We start from the raw sequence: 19,337 nt of genomic DNA on the forward strand, positions 1-19,337 counted from the left end.
GGCGGACAAAGCTCTGGAAATCCAGACCATGGTCAAGGAACTTCTGAGACCGGCAAGAGTGTCGATTCATCAATGCACTCGAGTGCTAGGGAAAATGGTTGCGGCTTACAAAGCCATTCCGTTTGGCAGGTTTCATGCCCGGGTGTTTCAGTGCGATCTGCTGAACAAATGGTCCGGGTCTCACCTACACATGCACCGGAAAATAAGTCTATCTTCCAGGACCAGGATTTCTCGCCTGTGGTGGCTGCACGGTTCTCACCTTCTGGAGGGACGTCGTTTCGGAATCCAGGACTGGGTCCTGCTGACCACAGATGCAAGTCTCAGAGGCTGGGGTGCAGTCACACAAGGAAGAAGTTTCCAGGGAAAATGGTCAAGCCAGGAATCTTGTCTCCACATAAATGTTCTCGAGCTAAGAGGCGAAGAACCTTCTTCCGGGTCTCCCTGTCCTGATCCAGTCGGACAACATAACAGTGGTGGCGTACGTAAACCGCCAAGGCGGAACAAGGAGCAGGGCGGCAATGGCGGAGGCCACAAGAGTTCTCCGCTGGGCGGAACAGCACGTGAGCGCTCTGTCAGCAGTCTTCCTTCCGGGCGTGGACAACTGGGAGGCAGACTTTCTCAGCAGACACGATCTCCATCCAGGAGAGTGGGCTCTTCATCAAGAGGTATTTGCAGAAGTAACAAGGAATTGGGGAATTCCTCAAATAGACATGATGGCGTCTCGCCTCAACAAGAAGCTTCCGAAGTATTGTTCCAGGTCGAGGGACCCCCAAGCCAGTGCAGTGGACGCCCTGGTAACTCCGTGGGTGTTTCAGTCGGTGTATGTGTTCCCTCCTCTTCCTCTCATTCCAAGAGTGTTAAAGATTATAAGACGAACAAGGGTTCAGGTAATACTCGCCGTTCCCGATTGGCCACGGAAGGCCTGGTATCCGGATCTTCAGGAGTTACTAGTAGAAGATCCTTGGTCGCTTCCTCTACGAGAGGACCTGTTACTGCAGGGGCCCTGCGTGTTTCCGGACTTACCGCGGCTGCGTTTGACGGCGTGGAGGTTGAACGCCAGATCCTAGCTCGGAAAGGTATTCCCGGGGAGGTCATCCCCACTCTCCTTAAGGCTAGGAGTTCACGGCGAAACATTATCACCGTATTTGGAGAAAATATGTGTCGTGGTGTGAAACCAAAGCGGCTCCTGCGGAGGAGTTTCATTTGGGTCGTTTCCTCCATTTTTTGCAGGCAGGCGTGGATGCAGGCCTGAAATTGGGTTCCATCAAAGTGCAAATTTCGGCTTTATCTATTTTCTTTCAAAAAGAATTGGCCGTCCTTCCTGAGGTTCAGACTTTCGTGAAGGGAATGTTGCATATCCATCCTCCGTTTGTGCCACCCGTGGCACCGTGGGATCTTGAAGTGGTGTTACAGTTTCTTATGTCTCACTAGTTTGAACCTTTGCGAAAGGTTGAGTTAAAGTTTCTCACTTGGAAAGTGGTCATGGTTTTGGCTTTGGCCTCTGCCAGACGAGTGTCAGAATTGGCGGCTTTGTCTCACAAGAGCCCGTATTTGATTTTTCATGTGGATAGAGCGGAATTGAGGACTCGTCAACAATTTCTGCCGAAGGTGGTTTCTTCGTTTCACATAAATCAACCTATTGTGGTACCTGTGGCTACGGAGGCTGTGGCAGTCCCAAAATCTCTTGATGTCGTAAGAGCTTTGAAAATTTATGTCGCCAGGACGGCTCTTGTTAGGAAAACGGAAACACTGTTTGTCCTATATGCCTCCAACAAGATTGGAAATCCTGCTTCCAAGCAGACCATTACATGCTGGATTTGTAATACGATTCCGCACGCTCATTCTTCGGCTGGGTTGCCGTTGCCGAAGTCAGTAAAGGCCCATTCTACCAGGAAGGTGGGCTCGTCTTGGGCGGCTGCCCGTGGGGTATCGACACTTCAACTTTGCCGAGCAGCTACGTGTTCGGGTTCAAACACTTTTGCTAAGTTCTATAAGTTTGATACCCTGGCTGAGGAGGACCTCGTGTTTGCTCAATCGGTGCTGCAGAGTCATCCGCACTCTCCCGCCCGGTCTGGAGCTTTGGTATAGACCCCATGGTCCTTTTGGAGTCCCCAGCATCCTCTAGGACGTAAGAGAAAATAGGATTTTAATACCTACCGGTAAATCCTTTTCTCTTAGTCCGTAGAGGATGCTGGGCGCCCATCCCAGTGCGGACTGTTACTTGCAGTTTGTATTGATACTTGTTGTTTTCGGTTGCACGAAGGTTGTGTATCAGTTGTGTTCAGCTTGTTGCTGTTGTTAGTTCATTATGTTATATGTTATTCCGGCTAATCCAGTTGTACGGTGTGTTTGTGTTGTGGGCTGGTATGTTTCTCGCCCTTAGTTTAACAAAATTCCTTTCCTCGAAATGTCCGTCTCCCCTTTTAGTGTGCCCATGTCTCCTGCGGATCCTGTCTATACCCCATGGTCCTTTTGGAGTCCCCAGCATCCTCTACAGACTAGGAGAAAAGGATTTACCGGTAGGTATTTAGAGATAAGAAGTGGTGCAGAGCACCCCTAGATTGACAGGGGACCCCTTTATGTACAACAAAGCACGGACCACCTACAGTGTCAAAATACATGTATGTTTTTAATAAAATAAGTATGCTCCAGTTGCACAGTAGTACTGTACAGTATATCCCAGTACCAGTAGCCCCAGTAGCACAATATTACAGTATGCCCCAGTAAGAGTATGTCCCAGTAGCACAGTATTACAGTATGTCTCAGTAACAGTATGCCCCAGTAGCACAGTATTACAGTATGCCCCAGCAGCACAGTATTACAGTATGCCCCAGTAGCACAGTATGCCCCAGTAGCACAGTATTACAGTATGCTCCAGTAGCACAGTATTACAGTATGCCCCAGCAGCACAGTATTACAGTATGCCCCAGTAGCACAGTATTATACAGTATGCCCCAGTAGCACAGTATTACAGTATGCCCCAGTAGCACAGTATTATACAGTATGCCCCAGCAGCACAGTATTACAGTATGCCCCAGCAGCACAGTATGCCCCAGTAGCACAGTATTACAGTATGCTCCAGTAGCACAGTATTACAGTATGCCCCAGCAGCACAGTATTACAGTATGCCCCAGTAGCACAGTATTATACAGTATGCCCCAGTAGCACAGTATTACAGTATGCCCCAGTAGCACAGTATTATACAGTATGCCCCAGCAGCACAGTATTACAGTGTGCCCCAGTAGCACAGTATTACAGTGTGCCCCAGCAGCACAGTATTACAGTATGCCCCAGTAGCACAGTATTATACAGTATGTCCCAGTAGCACAGTATTACAGTATGCCCCAGTAGCACAGTATTATACAGTATGCCCCAGCAGCACAGTATTACAGTGTGCCCCCAGTAGCACAGTATTACAGTGTGCCCCAGTAGCACAGTATTACAGTATGCCCCAGCAGCACTGTATTACAGTATGCCCCAGCAGCACAGTATTACAGTATGCCCCAGCAGCACAGTATTACAGTATGCCCCAGTAGCACAGTATTATACAGTATGCCCCAATAGCACAGTATTACAGTATGCTCCAGCAGCACAGTATTACAGTATGCCCCAGTAGCACAGTATTACAGTATGCCCCAGCAGCACAGTATTACAGTGTGCCCCAATAGCACAGTATTACACAGTATGCCCCAGTAGCACAGTATTTCAGTAAGCCCCAGTAAGAGTATGTCTCAGTAGCACAGTATTACAGTATGCCCCAGTAGACAGTGTTACAGTATACCCCAGTAACAGTATACCCCAGTAGCACAGTATTACACAGTATGCCCCAGTGGCACAGTATTACACAATATGCCCCAGAAGCACAGTATTACAGTATACCCCAGTAAGAGTATGTCTCAGTAGCACAGTATTACAGTATACCCCAGTAACAGTATGCCCCAGTAGCACAGTTTTACACAGTATGCCCCAGTAGCACAGTTTTACACAGTATGCCCCAGTAGCACAGTATTACAGTATGCCCCAGTAGCACAGTATTACACAGTATGCCCTCAGTAACACTATGCCCCAGTAGCACAGCATTACACAATATGCCCCAATAGCACAGTATTACACAATATGCCCCAGTAGCACAGTATTACAGTATGCCCCAGTAAGAGTATATCTCAGTAGCACAGTATTACAGTATGCCCCAGTAGCACAGTATTACAGTATGCCCCAGTAAGAGTATATCTCAGTAGCACAGTATTACAGTATGCCCCAGTAGCACAGTATTACAGTATACGCCAGTAACAGTATGCCCCAGTAGCACAGTATTACACAGTGTGCCCCAGTAGCACAGTATTACAGTATGCCCCAGTAAGAGTATGTCTCAGTAGCACAGTATTACAGTATGCCCGGGGGCCGGATTAAGCCTTGGGGGTGCCCAGGGCACTTAATACAGAGGAGGCCCCAGTGAAAGGTGTGGGGTGTATATTAGATTGTGCATACCTCCCAACATGTCCCATTCCAGGAGGGACAAAATGCTCTATACCTGGACTTCCCACTTAATATATGATCGGCGTCACCTGTGTTGAATTATTTAATTGATAAGAGAGGTAATTGCAGTCATAAATTAATAATGAAGTCCAGGTAGAGAGCATGTTGTCCCTCCTGGAATGGGTCATGGTGGGAGGTATGGATTGTGTATATTAAATTTAAACCAATGGTGTATATGAGTTTTAAACTATTAGTTTAGCTCCACCTAATTGAAAGACAACAATTTCTTTTTTTTTTTTTTCAATAAATGTTTATTGATTTAAAGGTAATAACAAGTTATAGCAAGTTAAAGAAGACAGCATTTACAATCCAAATATTAATAAGTCTATTTGATACAAGCAATGACTGTTTACAAACTTAACATGGCCTGCTGTTGGGGGACTCCCTGGCCAAGGCCTTATCTTGAATTCACGGTCGCTTCCGGCCTTTCTAGGTGCAGGCTGTCTCAATAGAACATTTCTAGATTTAAGAACAGTTCAAGAAAACAGGACAGTTGAGAGTATAGGGTGGAAAGAAAGAGAGAGAGAGAGAGAAGAAAAAAAAAGGGGGGGGGGAATTGAGGGGGGGGGGGGTTATAGAGTCTGAGAAGCGGGGGGAAGGGGGGGGGGAGGTCATAACGAACTTTCCATGTCTAATCTGGTCGGGGGTCCGAAATATAGGCTTCTAGCTTAGTCGTTCCCAAGAGGGCAGCAGGAGAGCCCAGGTAGAGGATTAAGACAAATGGTCTAGGTCACTATGACAATGTCAAGTATGCTTGTGAGGCCTTAAATTCCAGCCAAGGGGACCAAGTAGTCGTAAACCTTTGATTCGTCTCCGGTGTCACCCGCATTTCCTCCATAATCATATACCAATCTACTCTGGCTAGCCACTCCCTCACGGTAGGAGGTTTAATAGATCGCCAATGGACCGGGATGACCGCTTTGGCTGCGCTATTGAGAAACTTTAATAGAGATTTTTTATATGTTGACTGGGGCCATGAAGTACAGTTGAGGAGCCAGAAAGTAGGCTCCGAGGGGATCCCTGGGTCCACTATCAATTTTGAAATTGCAATAACTTTGTCCCAGAAGGGACGGAGTTCGGGGCAGCTCCACCAGATATGCATTGGGGAGCCCGGTTGGTTATTACATCTCCAACATGTATCTGGTACATTGGGAAACATTTTAGCTAATGTTTGGGGACACCTGTACCAACGAGACAAGACTTTAAAATGCGTCTCGAGGACCGAATAGCTAGAGGAGCTGGCAAAGGTGGCCTGGAAGCTCCTCTCCCAGTCCTCCTCTGACAAGTCTATCTGCACATCACGGCCCCAGTCTCTAGCATATTTGGGAAGATCTGGGAATTTATTCTCAATCAGGAGTCTATAGCACCTTGAGAGGAAGTGTGATGGGCGGAAAGGTTCCAGGCAGAGGCTCTCAAAAGCTGTTAATGGTCTGCTCATGCTCGGGCGTATAGTGCTCCCCATGGCAAAATGTTTTAATTGGAGGTATTTCCAGATCTCTGAAGGCGAAAGGTTCCACTTGGATTGCATTAAGGGGAAAGGGATCATCTCTCCACGCTCCACCAGCCCGCCAACACGTGTCACCCCCACCCTTTTCCAAGAGTCGAATCCCCGGCCTGAGGCTGCCGGAGGGAAATCCGGGTTATTGAACAGTGGGGTCAATGGGGAGTATTTAGAAGAAATATGTGGTAGTGTCCTAAGTCTACCCCAGCGTGTAAGTGTAGGGCCAATAGTAGGATGGTCTACGTGTGGTAGCCTTGAGCGCCAGGGGTAGTATGCAATGGGGGCAGGCATCACTGTTCCCTCGATATGAACCCACTGTTTTATGTCATGTGGGCGCGACCATTCCATAATTCGGTGGAGGATGATAGCCTCATAGTACAGTGTAAAGTGCGGTAGCTGGAGACCTCCCTTGTGTTTAGGGCGAAAAAGGATGTCGTGTTGGAAACGAGGCCGTTTACCTCCCCAGACAAAGTCCCTCACCAGATTGTGTAAATCTCTGAACCACGCTTTGGGAATGGATATCGGGAGCGCCTGGAGGAGATAAAGGACTCTCGGCAAAACATTCATTTTAATGACACTAAGCCTCCCCAGCCAGGACAGCCTTCTGTTACCCCAGTCCCGGAACTCAGAACGGAGTGAGGTCAATAGTTTTTTGAAGTTTTCGTCAAAAAGGCGTGATATGTCTTTATGGAGCGTGATCCCCAAGTATTTGAAGCTAGAGGGATGCCAGTGGAAGGGGAAGGATTGTTTAAGGTTATCAAGAGCTTGGGAGGGCATTGACACGTTCACTGCCACTGACTTGGAGAGGTTAATCTTGAAGTTTGACATGGAGCCATATCTATCAAGTTCGGACATCAGGTTGGGGACAGACACCACCGGGTTCGACAAGATAGCTAGCAGGTCATCTGCGAACAGTGCGAGTTTAAATTCTCTACCCCCAGCCGTGAGTCCCGAGATGTTCGGATTTAATCTAATGGCTCCCGCCAAGGCCTCCATACAGAGGACAAAAATTAGGGGCGAGAGGGGACATCCTTGTCTAGTACCATTCCTTATCGGAACTGGGCGGGACAAGTCTCCATTAATTTTGATCCTTGCAGAGGGGGAGTTATAAAGTGCTAAAATGCGGCCCAAACTGACCGGTCCCAGCCCCAGGTGACGCAGGACCCCCTACATAAACATCCAGTCAACCCTATCGAGAGCCTTCTCTGCGTCGGTAGAAAGCACCACCATCGGTTCATGTTTGCTCGAGGCCAAGTGCATCAAATCGATGATCTTGGTAGTGTTATCGCGCGCTTCTCTTCCGGGTATGAAACCCACCTGATCCGAATGCACAATGTTGGGGAGTAACAGCTTCAATCTGTTTGCTATAAGTTTAGCAAATAGCTTGACGTCTGTGTTGAGGAGGGATATGGGCCGGTAACTAGCGCATTGAGCCGGGTCTTTCCCCTCCTTTGGTATAACCGTAATGAAAGCCTCTAAGGATTGAGGGGAGAAACCACGGTCATTAGAGATCTCATTGAATGCCAGTAGCATTTTAGGCAAGAGGGTATTCTTAAAGAGCTTATAGTAAGAAACTGTGTAACCATCCGGGCCTGGGCTCTTCCCGGAAGGAGCTTCCTTAAGGGCTTGTTCCAATTCTGGGAGGGAGAAGGGGGAGTCTAGCCAAGCACTCTCATCCGCCGATATTCTAGGGAGTCCCGCGTCACCAAGTTATCCCTCCACCAGGTCTCGAGTTGTCGACAGGGATGTCGGGGTTCTAGGTGTCTGGAGATTTTATAGTTTGGTGTAGTAAGCGTGGAAGGTTTCGTCGATGTCTTTTGTAAGGGTGCGGCGGGTCCCCGCCGCATCCTGTATCGACTGTATAAATAGCGTGGCCCTCTGCGCGCGAAGCGCCCTAGCCAGTAGCTTCCCTGGTCTGTTGCCCCATTGATAAAAGCGGTTTCTACAGAGCCTATAGTCCCTCTTAATGTCTGCAAACAACAATGTGTTGAGAGCAGATCTCGTCTCGGTCAGGGCGGTCAGCACCGATTGGGAAGGATTCGTTTTGTGTGTTGTCTCTAAGTCCTTAAGCCGCTGGAGTAAATCGGTCTTTTCCCCGAGTCTCTCTTTTTTCAGCATGGAGCCTAGCTGTATAAGCTTTCCCCTCAGAACACACTTGGGGGCCTCCCACACCGTGACCCGGGAGACATCTGGTGTCTCATTATTTAGAAAATAATTCTCCAAAGTCTCAAGCAGCTGGGGTTGGAACCTCGTATCCATTAGAAGTTGTTCATTCAACCTCCAGGTACATTGCTTGGAGTGTGGATGGGATGTCCCCAGGGTCAGGAAGACAGGAGCGTGGTCCGACCAAGTAATTAGTCCAATAGCTGTTTCCCTAATTAAATGTAGAAATCTGTGAGGTAGGAGGAAGTAGTCCAATCTAGAGTAAGTGTCGTGGGGTCTGGAATAGAACGTATAGTCCCTGTCCCCGGGGTGTTGGAGCCGCCAGGCGTCAATCAGCTGGTGGTCGTGGAGAGACCGTCGCACTCTACGGTGCGATGCTAGGGAGGGTCTTGCCGGCGTTCCAGAGATGTCCACCTCTGGTTGGAGGGTCCAATTAAGATCGCCTCCAATAACTGGAATACCCGCTACCAAGGGAGCAATGCGATTGAGAGTCTTCGCCAAGAAACTGGGTTGTGATTGATTGGGAGCGTATAGGTTAATAAATGTATACAGCTGATCGAACAGTGTACATTTCACTAAGAGTATCCTGCCCTCCCCCAAAGATTCATACGTTATTTCTCGAAAAGGCAGACGTTTAGATAGCAAAATAGCCACTCCCAGATATTTACTTTTGCTGTTGTTGTTGTAGAAGGAATGTGGGTAGTTACGGTCCTTGAGACCCGGGGCCACTCCCACTTTGAAGTGGGTTTCCTGTAAGAAAGCCACATCAACTCTGAATGCAAAGAGGTCCCTAAGCAACCTGGAGCGTTTCTCCGGGACATTGAGGCCCTTCACATTAAGGTAAACCAGTTTTATATTTGTCACTTTAGGGTCTACCGCCATCATCCAGAAACATATAGGGAATCCTTAGTCCGACCAGGAAGACACGGCAACTCGCACAGCAGAGAGTCACACAGTAGGGGGAGGGAGGGAAAAGAGGTAAAGGAGGAAACAGAAGCAAGGAAAACATAAAGGAGGTAGGTCAATGGACCTAACATAATCAAATATCAGCTGCAGAAATAAACTGAATAAATGAAAACTCTACCGCCTCCCGGGAGCTCGGACGCGCTAATCGCGTCGGAGACCAAGAGTACTCGGGCGGTGCAGGGGCGAACTGGGGGGTCAGTGCCAATCCCAACCCCAACAGGAAATATAACATCACAATCAGTAATATATCTTAACAGTTTGATCACACAACTAAGAAAAACAACCACTGAAAAGAAATGGCATTTAACCAGGAACAGGTATCTCCGCCCTGTTCAGGGCCGGAGAGCGTTCGTCGAGTCGAGTGCGATCTCGATGTCCCGGCCACCTCCTCAAAAGGAGAGTGTGCCGCACGGCAAGGAGATCCCTCGAGTCGGCAGTACTTCTTTTAAGCTAAGGAAGGATAATTCGGTATTGCTACAGTGAATGTTCCGAACCAGGTCGAGCCCTTCATCTTTTCGTCGACTGCGTGGAGGAACGCTGTTCTCTAGGGGGTCTCGGATTGCGGTGGACAAGGTGCCAGTCGTTGTCGGGGTGAGAGAGTTCAGGTGGGGCGCCGTCGGTCAGGGGCTCCTGCCATTCTGGAAGAGAGACCTGAGGTATTCCCAGCGCTTTGCAGAAAAGGGGCAAGTCGGAGGAGTCTTTAAAGGTGTATAGTGTCCCATTGTGCGAGGTCTGGAGGCCAAAGGGGAAGCTCCATCTATACTTAATGCCCAGCTTCCGGAGTTCTGCTGTGAGCGGGTGTAAGGCTCTACGCTTTTGAAGGGTCGTCCACGAGAGGTCCTGGAAGATCTGAAGTTTATGAGAGGCAGTCTCTATCACATCCATGCGGCGGGTTTTGCGAAGGATCTCCTCTTTTTCCGTGTAATAATGTAGACGACAGATGATGTCACGGGGGCGATCAGACGGTGCACCCCTGGGTTTCAGGGCTCGGTGGGCCCTGTCGAACTCGATTATTTAAGCGGGATCACGGCCCAGAATTTCATTGAAAACCGTCGTGAGGAAGTCAATGAGGCAGGCAGGTGCGATATCTTCCGAGACCCCCCTGACCCTCAGGTTATTTCTCCTTCCGCGGTTATCCAGATCTTCTACACGGTCTTGGAGCTGTTGGAGGCAGGACGCCTGCTTGATAACGGTGGCCCTGAGGGCGTTATGTGCAGCTGCTGTGTCTGAAGAGAAGCCTTCCAGCGTAGACAGGCGGGAGCCAATGTGCATTATTTCTGCCTGAACCGCAGCAATCTCTGAGCGAACCGTTTCCCTGACTCTACCTTCCAAGTGTTCAAAGTCCTGTTTAGTTGGCAGGGCCTGAAGCAGGTTCAGAATCTGGGCGAGACTTCCCGGGTCTGTCGTGGCGTGTGGGGCTGCTGCCTGTGATCCCACTTGGGAAGCCGAGTCCGAGACAGGCGAGAGACGTGGGGTCGAGGGTAGTGAGGCGTCCATCGTGGGGGCGGAGCCCTGGGGGAGAAGAAATTGCCTCATGCCAGCTGAGGTCGGGGTATCCATTGCACGCGTTGGGGTGGGTGTATGAAACTTCCTTCCTCTCCCTTGCGATCCCTTCTTTCCTCTCACCATGAGGCACCTTGGGTACGTCAATAGAACATCAGAGGTAACGTTGTGTGATTAGAGCATCATCCCGTCAGGGTCAGCACCAGCACGCCACCCCAGAGTCTAGGTGGCTAGCCGGCCATCAGTATAGGAGTAAACTTGCAAAAAAGAAACAGTCAGGCCGCCGGGCCATGGGTTAAGAGTAGTTTCCGGGTCCTCTATGGTAAAGAAATGGTAGCTGGGTGACACAGTAGGGACTGAGCGCAGAGATGGCAGGGATGACAGGAGGAGTGTCCTCCACGCTTCATGTGGTCCAGCACAGGGACCTGGGGAGGCAGGGAGCGTGTATGTGGGTATTAATCTGGCTAGGTCAGGAGTGACAGCAGCTTGGCAGGCACTGTGTGCTGTCTCCTCTAGAGGGTGCCAATCTCAAGATGGCCGCCGGCAGGTCCCTGAAGCCCCTCCAGCCCGCGACCCCCTCCTCTGTCACCAGGTTACAGGGGTTATATCAGCGGGGGTGTTGGGAGCGTAAGTCCGGGTCCAAAGGCCCCCCAGGAGAGCCCTGACAGCAGCCGCGAAGTCCGAGCGCCCAGCGGTGCCAACCGCAAGATGGCCGCCGCCGCCCGCCGCGGCCCTTACCTCGAGTCGGTCCTCAGTCCCCCGCTGGATTCCCCGTGTGTCTGATGGCGCGTCTGGCGGTGGGGTGTGCCGTCCGTGCGGGGGAGACAATCCGCTGAGCAGGGCGGGCCGTCACGGATCCGGGAGGCAGGTTACTCCGGTGGTCCACATCCAAAATCGAGGTCCCGGCCTCAGCACCGGAGGTAGGCCGCAATCCGCAGGGGGCAGTACAGGGCCCCCCCGACTCCGCAGCACCGACCCCACGATACCGGGCAGGTCAGCTGGCTCAGACAGGCACAGTGCAGCTAACAAGGAGGTCCAAACGTAGGCCCAGATTCTTTTATGGGAGAATTCAGGCTGGAGCTCCACTGAATCCCAGCCTTCCCTGATGCCGGCCTAGCCACGCCCCCGAAAGACAACAATTTCTATCTCTAGACCCAAATGGTTAGTTGCATATCAGTTTACACCAGACTCAGACACCCAAGCAGGGAAGGGGAGAAGCTGGGATCCCCGAGTTACTTACAGCTCTCTTCACCCTCCTATCTATCCTCTGGTTGGAAAGCTCTGTCGGTAGCTCATGAAACATGATACTCCTGTGTATTTCTCCTTTACTACATACTGTCCTGCTCGCAGTCTGGTTGCTGGTTCTGCTGCTGCTTAAGAGGGAAAGCTAGTGATGTCAGTGTGTTCTGGTCGGGGGGCCCCCTGACCAGAACATTATTACCAGCACATTATTACAGTATGCCCCAGTAGCACAGTATTACAGTATGCCCCAGTTACAGTATGCCCAGTAGCACAGTATTACAGTATGCTCCAGTAAGAGACTGAGTATGTCTAAGTAGCACAGTATTACAGTATGCCCCAGTAAGAGTATGTCCCAGTAGCACAGTATTACAGTATGCCCCAGTAAGACTAAGTCCCAGTAGCACAGTATGTCCCTGTAACAGTATGCTGACAACATGCGTTCCTGGACATAAATGGCGCAGAGTTCCGGCCGCGGCGCCTTTTAAGGATACCTAGTCCCATGAGAATCCGTCAGCGGGATGATGATGTTCGAACTCGTTTTGGGAACCGAGTCTGTCTGGAAACCCTGAGCCGGGCTCAGTTCCCGGCTCGTATCTCTAATTTCGGGTGGGTCCGGCCACTAATCTCTAATCAAAACCATTGTTTAGACCTATCAGCAGATTCAGTATTTGTTGGTAGAACCAGCATACCTTTGTCCCACACTGAATGCATAACTGTTATATAAATGATACATAGATGTATGACTCGGGTGTGGTTCATCAAATCGACAGTGTCTAGGTCGACAATGTTTAGGTCGACCACTATAGGTCGACAGTCACTAGGTCGACATGGATGGAAGGTCGACAGGGTTTCTAGGTCGACATGTGCTAGGTCGACAGGTCTAAAGGTCGACATGAGGATTTTTAAAAAAAAATTGTGTCGTTTTCTTCGTAGAGTGACCGGGATCCCAAATTAGTGCACCGCGTCCCCTCGCATGGCTCGCTTCGCTCGGCATGCTTTGGGCATGGTGCCTTCGCTCCGCTACCGCTTCGCTCGGCACACTTTACCGTTCCAATCGTAGTCCACGTGGATCGTTAAGTATGAAAAAATTCAAAAAAAGAAAAAAAATGTGAAAAACTCATGTCGACCTTTAGACCTGTCGACCTAGCACATGTCGACCTAGTGACTGTCGACCTATAGTGGTCGACCTAAACATTGTCGACCTAGACACTGTCGATCTTCAGACCGGATCCCGTATGACTCATACTGTAATGGTAATTGATTTTTATGTCAAATCTCCTAATATGTTTATGTTAGATAAAATGATCTGCTGCACATTTATGCTTTTTGTAGGGCTATTACTGGCCAACTTAAATATTCTTTTTGAACTATTTATTGTTAGTTTGAAATCCTAATGTAGCTGGAAATTACAGAATTGTGTTTGTGTTTCTGATATGATAGGATGGGTGGTGGATGTTCTGTGCGTACTCACCACCTCACATTGTGGCTTACACGATGGTGATATACTCAAGTTACTAAACAGAATAGGATACCAACATCAGTATGAAGTAACGCCACTGCACTGGGCTGCATTTCGCTCAGCAACTTCAAAATGGATTTGGGAAAAGCCAGATGGGTTGTTGCAGATTCGGTACCAATCCTTTCGTGATGCTGTTGCCCACTTACTGCTTGGTAAGAATTGCAAAACCATGTACCTACTTTCTATGACTCTATCAGGTTTTGGAAAACTGTAAGTAATTCCACTTGGCATATGTGCAAATACAATACTTATTATAACTTGTATAATATTGTTGGAATATGTGCGTACTATTGATGGTGGTATGACAGGTTTTGTCCGTTTTCTAATGTTTGGGAGTAAATGGTCGATTGTCATTTGCTCTCCTCCATTACCAGATTTTCATTCCAACCAGCCAGATCTGGCAGATGATCTGCCAGATAATTGTATAGTGTATGCCCAGCTAAACCTTTCCAGAATATGCACGTATCTCATACAAAACGCTGCAAAAACTTTCATTCATGGACTCATGTCTCGCACTGACTTTGGTAATAGCCACCATATTAGTCTTCCCGTAACCAATCTATTTTGAATGCTGTAGCTAGACTAAATTATCCTCATAAAATGTTCTTCTACTTCTTTGTAAATTCCTACATTGGTTTTTGTAAAATTTGAATTAATCCAATCTTAGATACTGTACTAATATACAAGGTCCTATACAAATCTGCTCCAATATATGTCTCTTCACTTATCTCAAAATACCTACTAACCCAAGCGCTGTGCTCTGTGCAGGATCTGTGTATCTCACCTACACTCATTACCTGCTCCCATTCATAGCTGCTGAACTTTTTTTCGGGCTGCGGAGTGCCATCCTAGCAAAACAAAACATTCTTCTTGCCTCCACCAGTCACTTTTATCAATGCAATCCAGCTGGACCAATATACAATTTGTGGCATTTTCTCTTATATATTAAACTCCTATTATCATATAGATTATATATTTGTGAGCAGAGGCGGACTGTGGTTAAAATACGGTCCTGGCACTGTTTCTGTATGAGAGTGTGCAGAAAAAGGGGACATGGCCTTACTGCACACCTTGTCTAAACATGCAGTGGTTGGGAGGCGGAGCAGTGGGTGGGAGGCGGGGCTGCTCGGCCAGGCCTTCACACGGCTGGACTGGCCCATCAGACCATCAGCCTTGAATGAAAATATCCCCACTATGTATTAAAGTTAACTCACAGAGACAGCAGATAGCGATAACAACTGACCCTGCAAGTTACATCCCCGGCATATCATTTGTAAAAGACTCCTCCGGGGAAAATCTGATAATGAGCATGTCAGTTCCCAGAGCAGGGCTGAGGTATATACCTCCGAATATGCCTCCATAGCCATAAAGCGGTTTATGCCATCTGAGGATGGTGTAAAACATCAAGGCCAAACTCCAAAAAAACGTAGGGCCTAATTCAGACCTGATCGCAGCAGCCAAATCTTTCTCTAATGGACAAAACCATGTGCATGGCAGGTGGGGTAGATATAACATGTGCAGAGAGAGTTAGACTTGGGTGGGTTATATTGTTTCTGGACAGGGTAAATACTGTCTGCTTTATTTTTACACTGCAATTTAGATTTCAGTTTGGACACATCCCACCCAAATCTAAATCTCACTGCACATGTTACATCTGCCCCCCTGCACTGCAAATGGTTTTGCCCATTAGACAAAAATTTTACTGCTGCGATCAGGTCTGAATTAGGCCCTTAATGTTATGGTTTTTGTTACATAGAGGTCAGACCACAGTCCCCAATGATAATAATTAGGACTGCAAAGTGCACAGATAGCCTAAATTATCTTTTACTCTGAACGCCCTATCCCTAGCTCTCAACAAGGAGCGGACCTCCACCATTCATCCATGGTTTGTCATTTGGAAAATAATAACCTAATAACAGGTCTATTCCTCTTTATTACCAAAAGATATCTTGGAACTAGCAGAAGTGAAGAATGGTCCGACTGCCCAATATGAGGGCACAAAAGAGACTTATAAACATCTTTGATGTTAGTATAAACGTGGTCAAGAATATTAGCTCCACCAGTTGGTACCAATACATTGTGCACAAACTTAGGGAACACAGATTTAACATTTTCCTGATTAAAGTCTCCTGCAACAATGAAGGCACAATCCGGATGATAAGTCAATTGTTTAGAAAAGGAAATAAACAAGATATCTAATGTGGCATCATTTGCTTGTGGTGTAATATAAACTGACTAAGAAAACCACGGAAAATTCCAGAGGCAGATAAAATGGCCTATACCGCAACAGCATAAATTCCAGGTCAGCAGAACAATAGGTATCAATTAAGTCCACATTCGAACACCATTTGTCGTGGATGTATATTCAAAGACCCCCGCCTTTTTTCTTTCCAGACTCCAAAGTCCTGTCGACTCTAAGCCAGGTCCTTCCAGGCAGCTCAAAGGGACAAACTGGATCATTCTCCCCTAGCCAAGTTTCAGTAAATATCAATAGGGAACAATTTGATAATATCTGGTTACAGGCAATTTTCAGCCTGCTCTCATCAAGCTTATTAGTGAGAGATCTCACATTTGTTAAAAACATACTGGGCAAAGAGTTAAATGGCCGATACCTTAGTCTTGCTAAAAGGCCAGCTCTCTTTCCCCTTTTTTTGCTTCCTCAGCCTGCGAGATGCCGACTCTGCTGAAGACATTGTTGCCAGCTCTGCCTCACCTCCCAATGCCTTGCCCGTCCACAGCTCCGGTATTCACCCTTCCTCCAGCTGCCGTAAAATTAGTTGATCAGTTTTTTGGGAAGAGGGTAATTAGTAAAACCCTTCCTTTGAATGATCTGCTTTTGATAATAATCTGTTTTATTATTTGCCAGAGGAATTCATTTATGGATTCCGAGCACCTGGAAAGCTGTGTGTGTTTCTTGTAGATGGCCAAAATACTGTGTGCCCGGTCCTTTACATAATCAGTAATGTTAGTCAGAAGCTCACTGAACCACTGCGTGATGACACCAAGCTGGACCTTCCCTGGCACGCCGTATCTGATGGCCTCCAGTGTAGTAACTAGATCTGCACCTTCCGCCTCCTACAATGGATTCATTTTAAAATAGTTAACTTCTCAAAAATGCAACATTTTCAGTTTTAGGCGGAGATGTTCTGTACTTTTGGTCTGATTCATATTTGTAAGGAATTGCACAGCCACAAGTAAGGCCATCGAATTAAAATACAAAGACAGCAGGGGGTGTCTATAGGAGGTAGACGCCTCCTGTTTGCGTGTGCAAGATCCGAGGGCTGCATCTGACGATGCAGCTTCAGATCACCATAGCAACCATTGGCCGTGATTTGCGATGTTTGTAGGCACCGGCCAGCCTGCGTAATCTGAAGCTTACTCAGCTGGTTGTCGGATCCAGACACGAGGGTTCAGGAAGTCTGCGTCCAATGACGCAGACCCTGGACACATCATGTCTCTAAAACAGGGGCGATGCGCCCCCATTTTGAAACTGGTCCTATCCAAACCCCCCATCTGTACCCAATTGCCAAAGCCAATCATGCTGCGACTGATGGGGCTGCGAGTGACATTGCAAGACCCGTTATACAAATGCACAGACCCCCAAACATCGTATTTGCACACAGACCATTGGGCTTGCATACCAATATGAATCAGGCCCTTTGTGCTATACCGATGGCTCTAATATGGGTATATATACATTTATCTCTGACACAGCAACCTTCACTTCCAGTGTTTCTATCACTGCACTCAGCTTGCATAATCTTTCATTGTCTGTTCACAGGAGTTGCCATGCCAATCAGTGAATGTCTGGAATATTCTTCTCAGGTGACAATGAATCATAAAAGAACATATTTTCATCATCTCCTTCTGAAGCACTTTCAGCAAATGGATCTCTCACATCAGGTGTATGAAGAAGTGCCATGGCATCTGAAGATGACTGGCAAACTGAAGGAATTATACAGATTTCTTTTAAATCCAAGGTGTGCCCTTACTGTCTAAGATGCAATAGCTAAAAGTATTTTGTACATATCTGCTGATAGCTGAGCACTGGCCTTTAATTGAAAGGATTAGGCGTCACGTGGATGGACTAGAATGTAAAAGGAATACTTATTCTTATATTAAATGCTTTTCTCTGAATCTATTGGAAGACATTGAAGATGGGGTTTAGCGGGTCCGAAAAAGAACTTAGTACTTTAAATTTTCATCACTAAATCTGAAACTTCTCCCCCTCTACGGAAGTTGCTTTTCTCACCAAACCTCACAGGAGAGAATAGTGGATAGGAATGACAAGAGAGAAAGGGCACGGGTTCAGAGAAAATAGGATTTTGATACCTACCGGTAAATCCTTTTCTCTTAGTCCGAAGAGGATGCTGGGGACACTTCAAGAACCATGGGGTATAGACGGGATCCGCAGGAGACATGGGAACTTTAAGACTTTCAAAGGGTGTGAACTGGCTCCTCCCTCTATGCCCCTCCTCCAGACTCCAGTTATAGGAACTGTGCCCAGGGAGACGGACATTTCGAGGAAAAGGATTTATTGTTAAACTAAGGTGAGATACACACCAGCTCACACCTCAAGCATGCCGTACAACATGGCATTTAACACAAAGCAAGTCAACGGCATGAATAACATCAGCAACACTATAAACGTAACACAACATGTGTGTAAACAGTAAACACAACTAATAATTGCAGATACAGTACGCACTGGGACGGGCGTCCAGCATCCTCTATGGACTAAGAGAAAAGGATTTACCGGTAGGTATCAAAATCCTATTTTCTCATACGTCCTAGAGGATGCTGGGGACACTTTAAGAACCATGGGGTTTATACCAAAGCTCCAGAACGGGCGGGAGAGTGCGGATGACTCTGCAGCACCGATTGACCAAACATGAGTTCCTCATCAGCCAGGGTATCAAACTTGTAAAACTTCGCAAAGGTGTTTGAACCCGACCAAGTAGCCGCTCGGCAAAGTTGTAATGCTGAGACCCCCCGGGCAGCCACCCAGGACGAGCCCACCTTACTGGTAGAATGGGCCTTCACCGATTTCGGTAACGGCAATCCAGCCGTAGAATGAGCCTGCTGAATTGTATGACAGATCCAGCGCGCAATAGTCTGCTTGGAAGCAGGAGCTCCAAGTTTATAGTGAGCATACAGGACAAACAGAGCCTCTGTTTTCCTAAACTGAGCCGTTCTGGCGACATAAATTTTCAAAACTCTTACTACATTGAGAAGCTTCGATTCCAGCAAGGCGTCAGTAGCCACTGGCACCACAATAGGCTGGTTCAAGTGGAACGATGAAACCACTTTCGGCAGAAACTGCTGACGAGTCCTCAATTCTGCTGTATTTTCATGGAAGATCAAATAAGGGCTCTTGTGAGATAAGGCCGCCAATTCAGACACCCGCCTGGCGGATGCCAAGGCCAACAGCATGACCACTTTCCAAGTGAGGAATTTCAACTCCACCTTTTGTAAAGGTTCAAACCAATGATATTGGAGGAATTGCAACACCACGTTAAGATCCCACGGTGCCACAGGGGGCACAAAGGGAGGTTGGATGTGCAACACGCCTTTAACAAAAGTCTGAACTTCTGGAAGGGAGACCAATTGTTTTTGGAAGAAAATCGATAAGGCTGAAATTTGCACTTTAACGGAGCCCAACTTTAGGCCCGCATCCACACCTGCTTGTAGAAAATGGAGAAAACGTCCTAACTGAATTTCTTCTGTAGGAGTCTTCTTGGATTCACACCAAGACACATATTTTCTCCAAATACGGTGGTAATGTTTCGCCGTCACTCCTTTTCTAGCCTGAAGAAGTGAGGGAATGACTTCACTGGGAATACCCTTTCGGGCTAGGATCCGGCGTTCAACCGCAAAGCCGTCAAACGTAGCCACGGTAAGTCTTGA

At 47.8% G+C, this 19,337-nt stretch overlaps 1 protein-coding gene across 1 annotated transcript in view; it reads left to right on the plus strand.

The window, feature by feature from the left end:
• Positions 1 to 19,337, plus strand: part of LOC134932925 (putative tetratricopeptide repeat protein 41) — a 244,185-nt gene that overhangs the window by 159,936 nt on the left and 64,912 nt on the right. Inside the window, exons 7-8 of the mRNA XM_063927785.1 lie at positions 13,352 to 13,582; positions 17,212 to 17,410. Coding sequence (XP_063783855.1) covers positions 13,352 to 13,582; positions 17,212 to 17,410 — 430 coding nt within the window. The remainder of the gene's footprint in view (positions 1 to 13,351; positions 13,583 to 17,211; positions 17,411 to 19,337) is intronic.

This window comes from Pseudophryne corroboree, chromosome 6 (assembly GCF_028390025.1).
Source record: "Pseudophryne corroboree isolate aPseCor3 chromosome 6, aPseCor3.hap2, whole genome shotgun sequence".
Classification (NCBI taxonomy): domain Eukaryota; kingdom Metazoa; phylum Chordata; class Amphibia; order Anura; family Myobatrachidae; genus Pseudophryne; species Pseudophryne corroboree.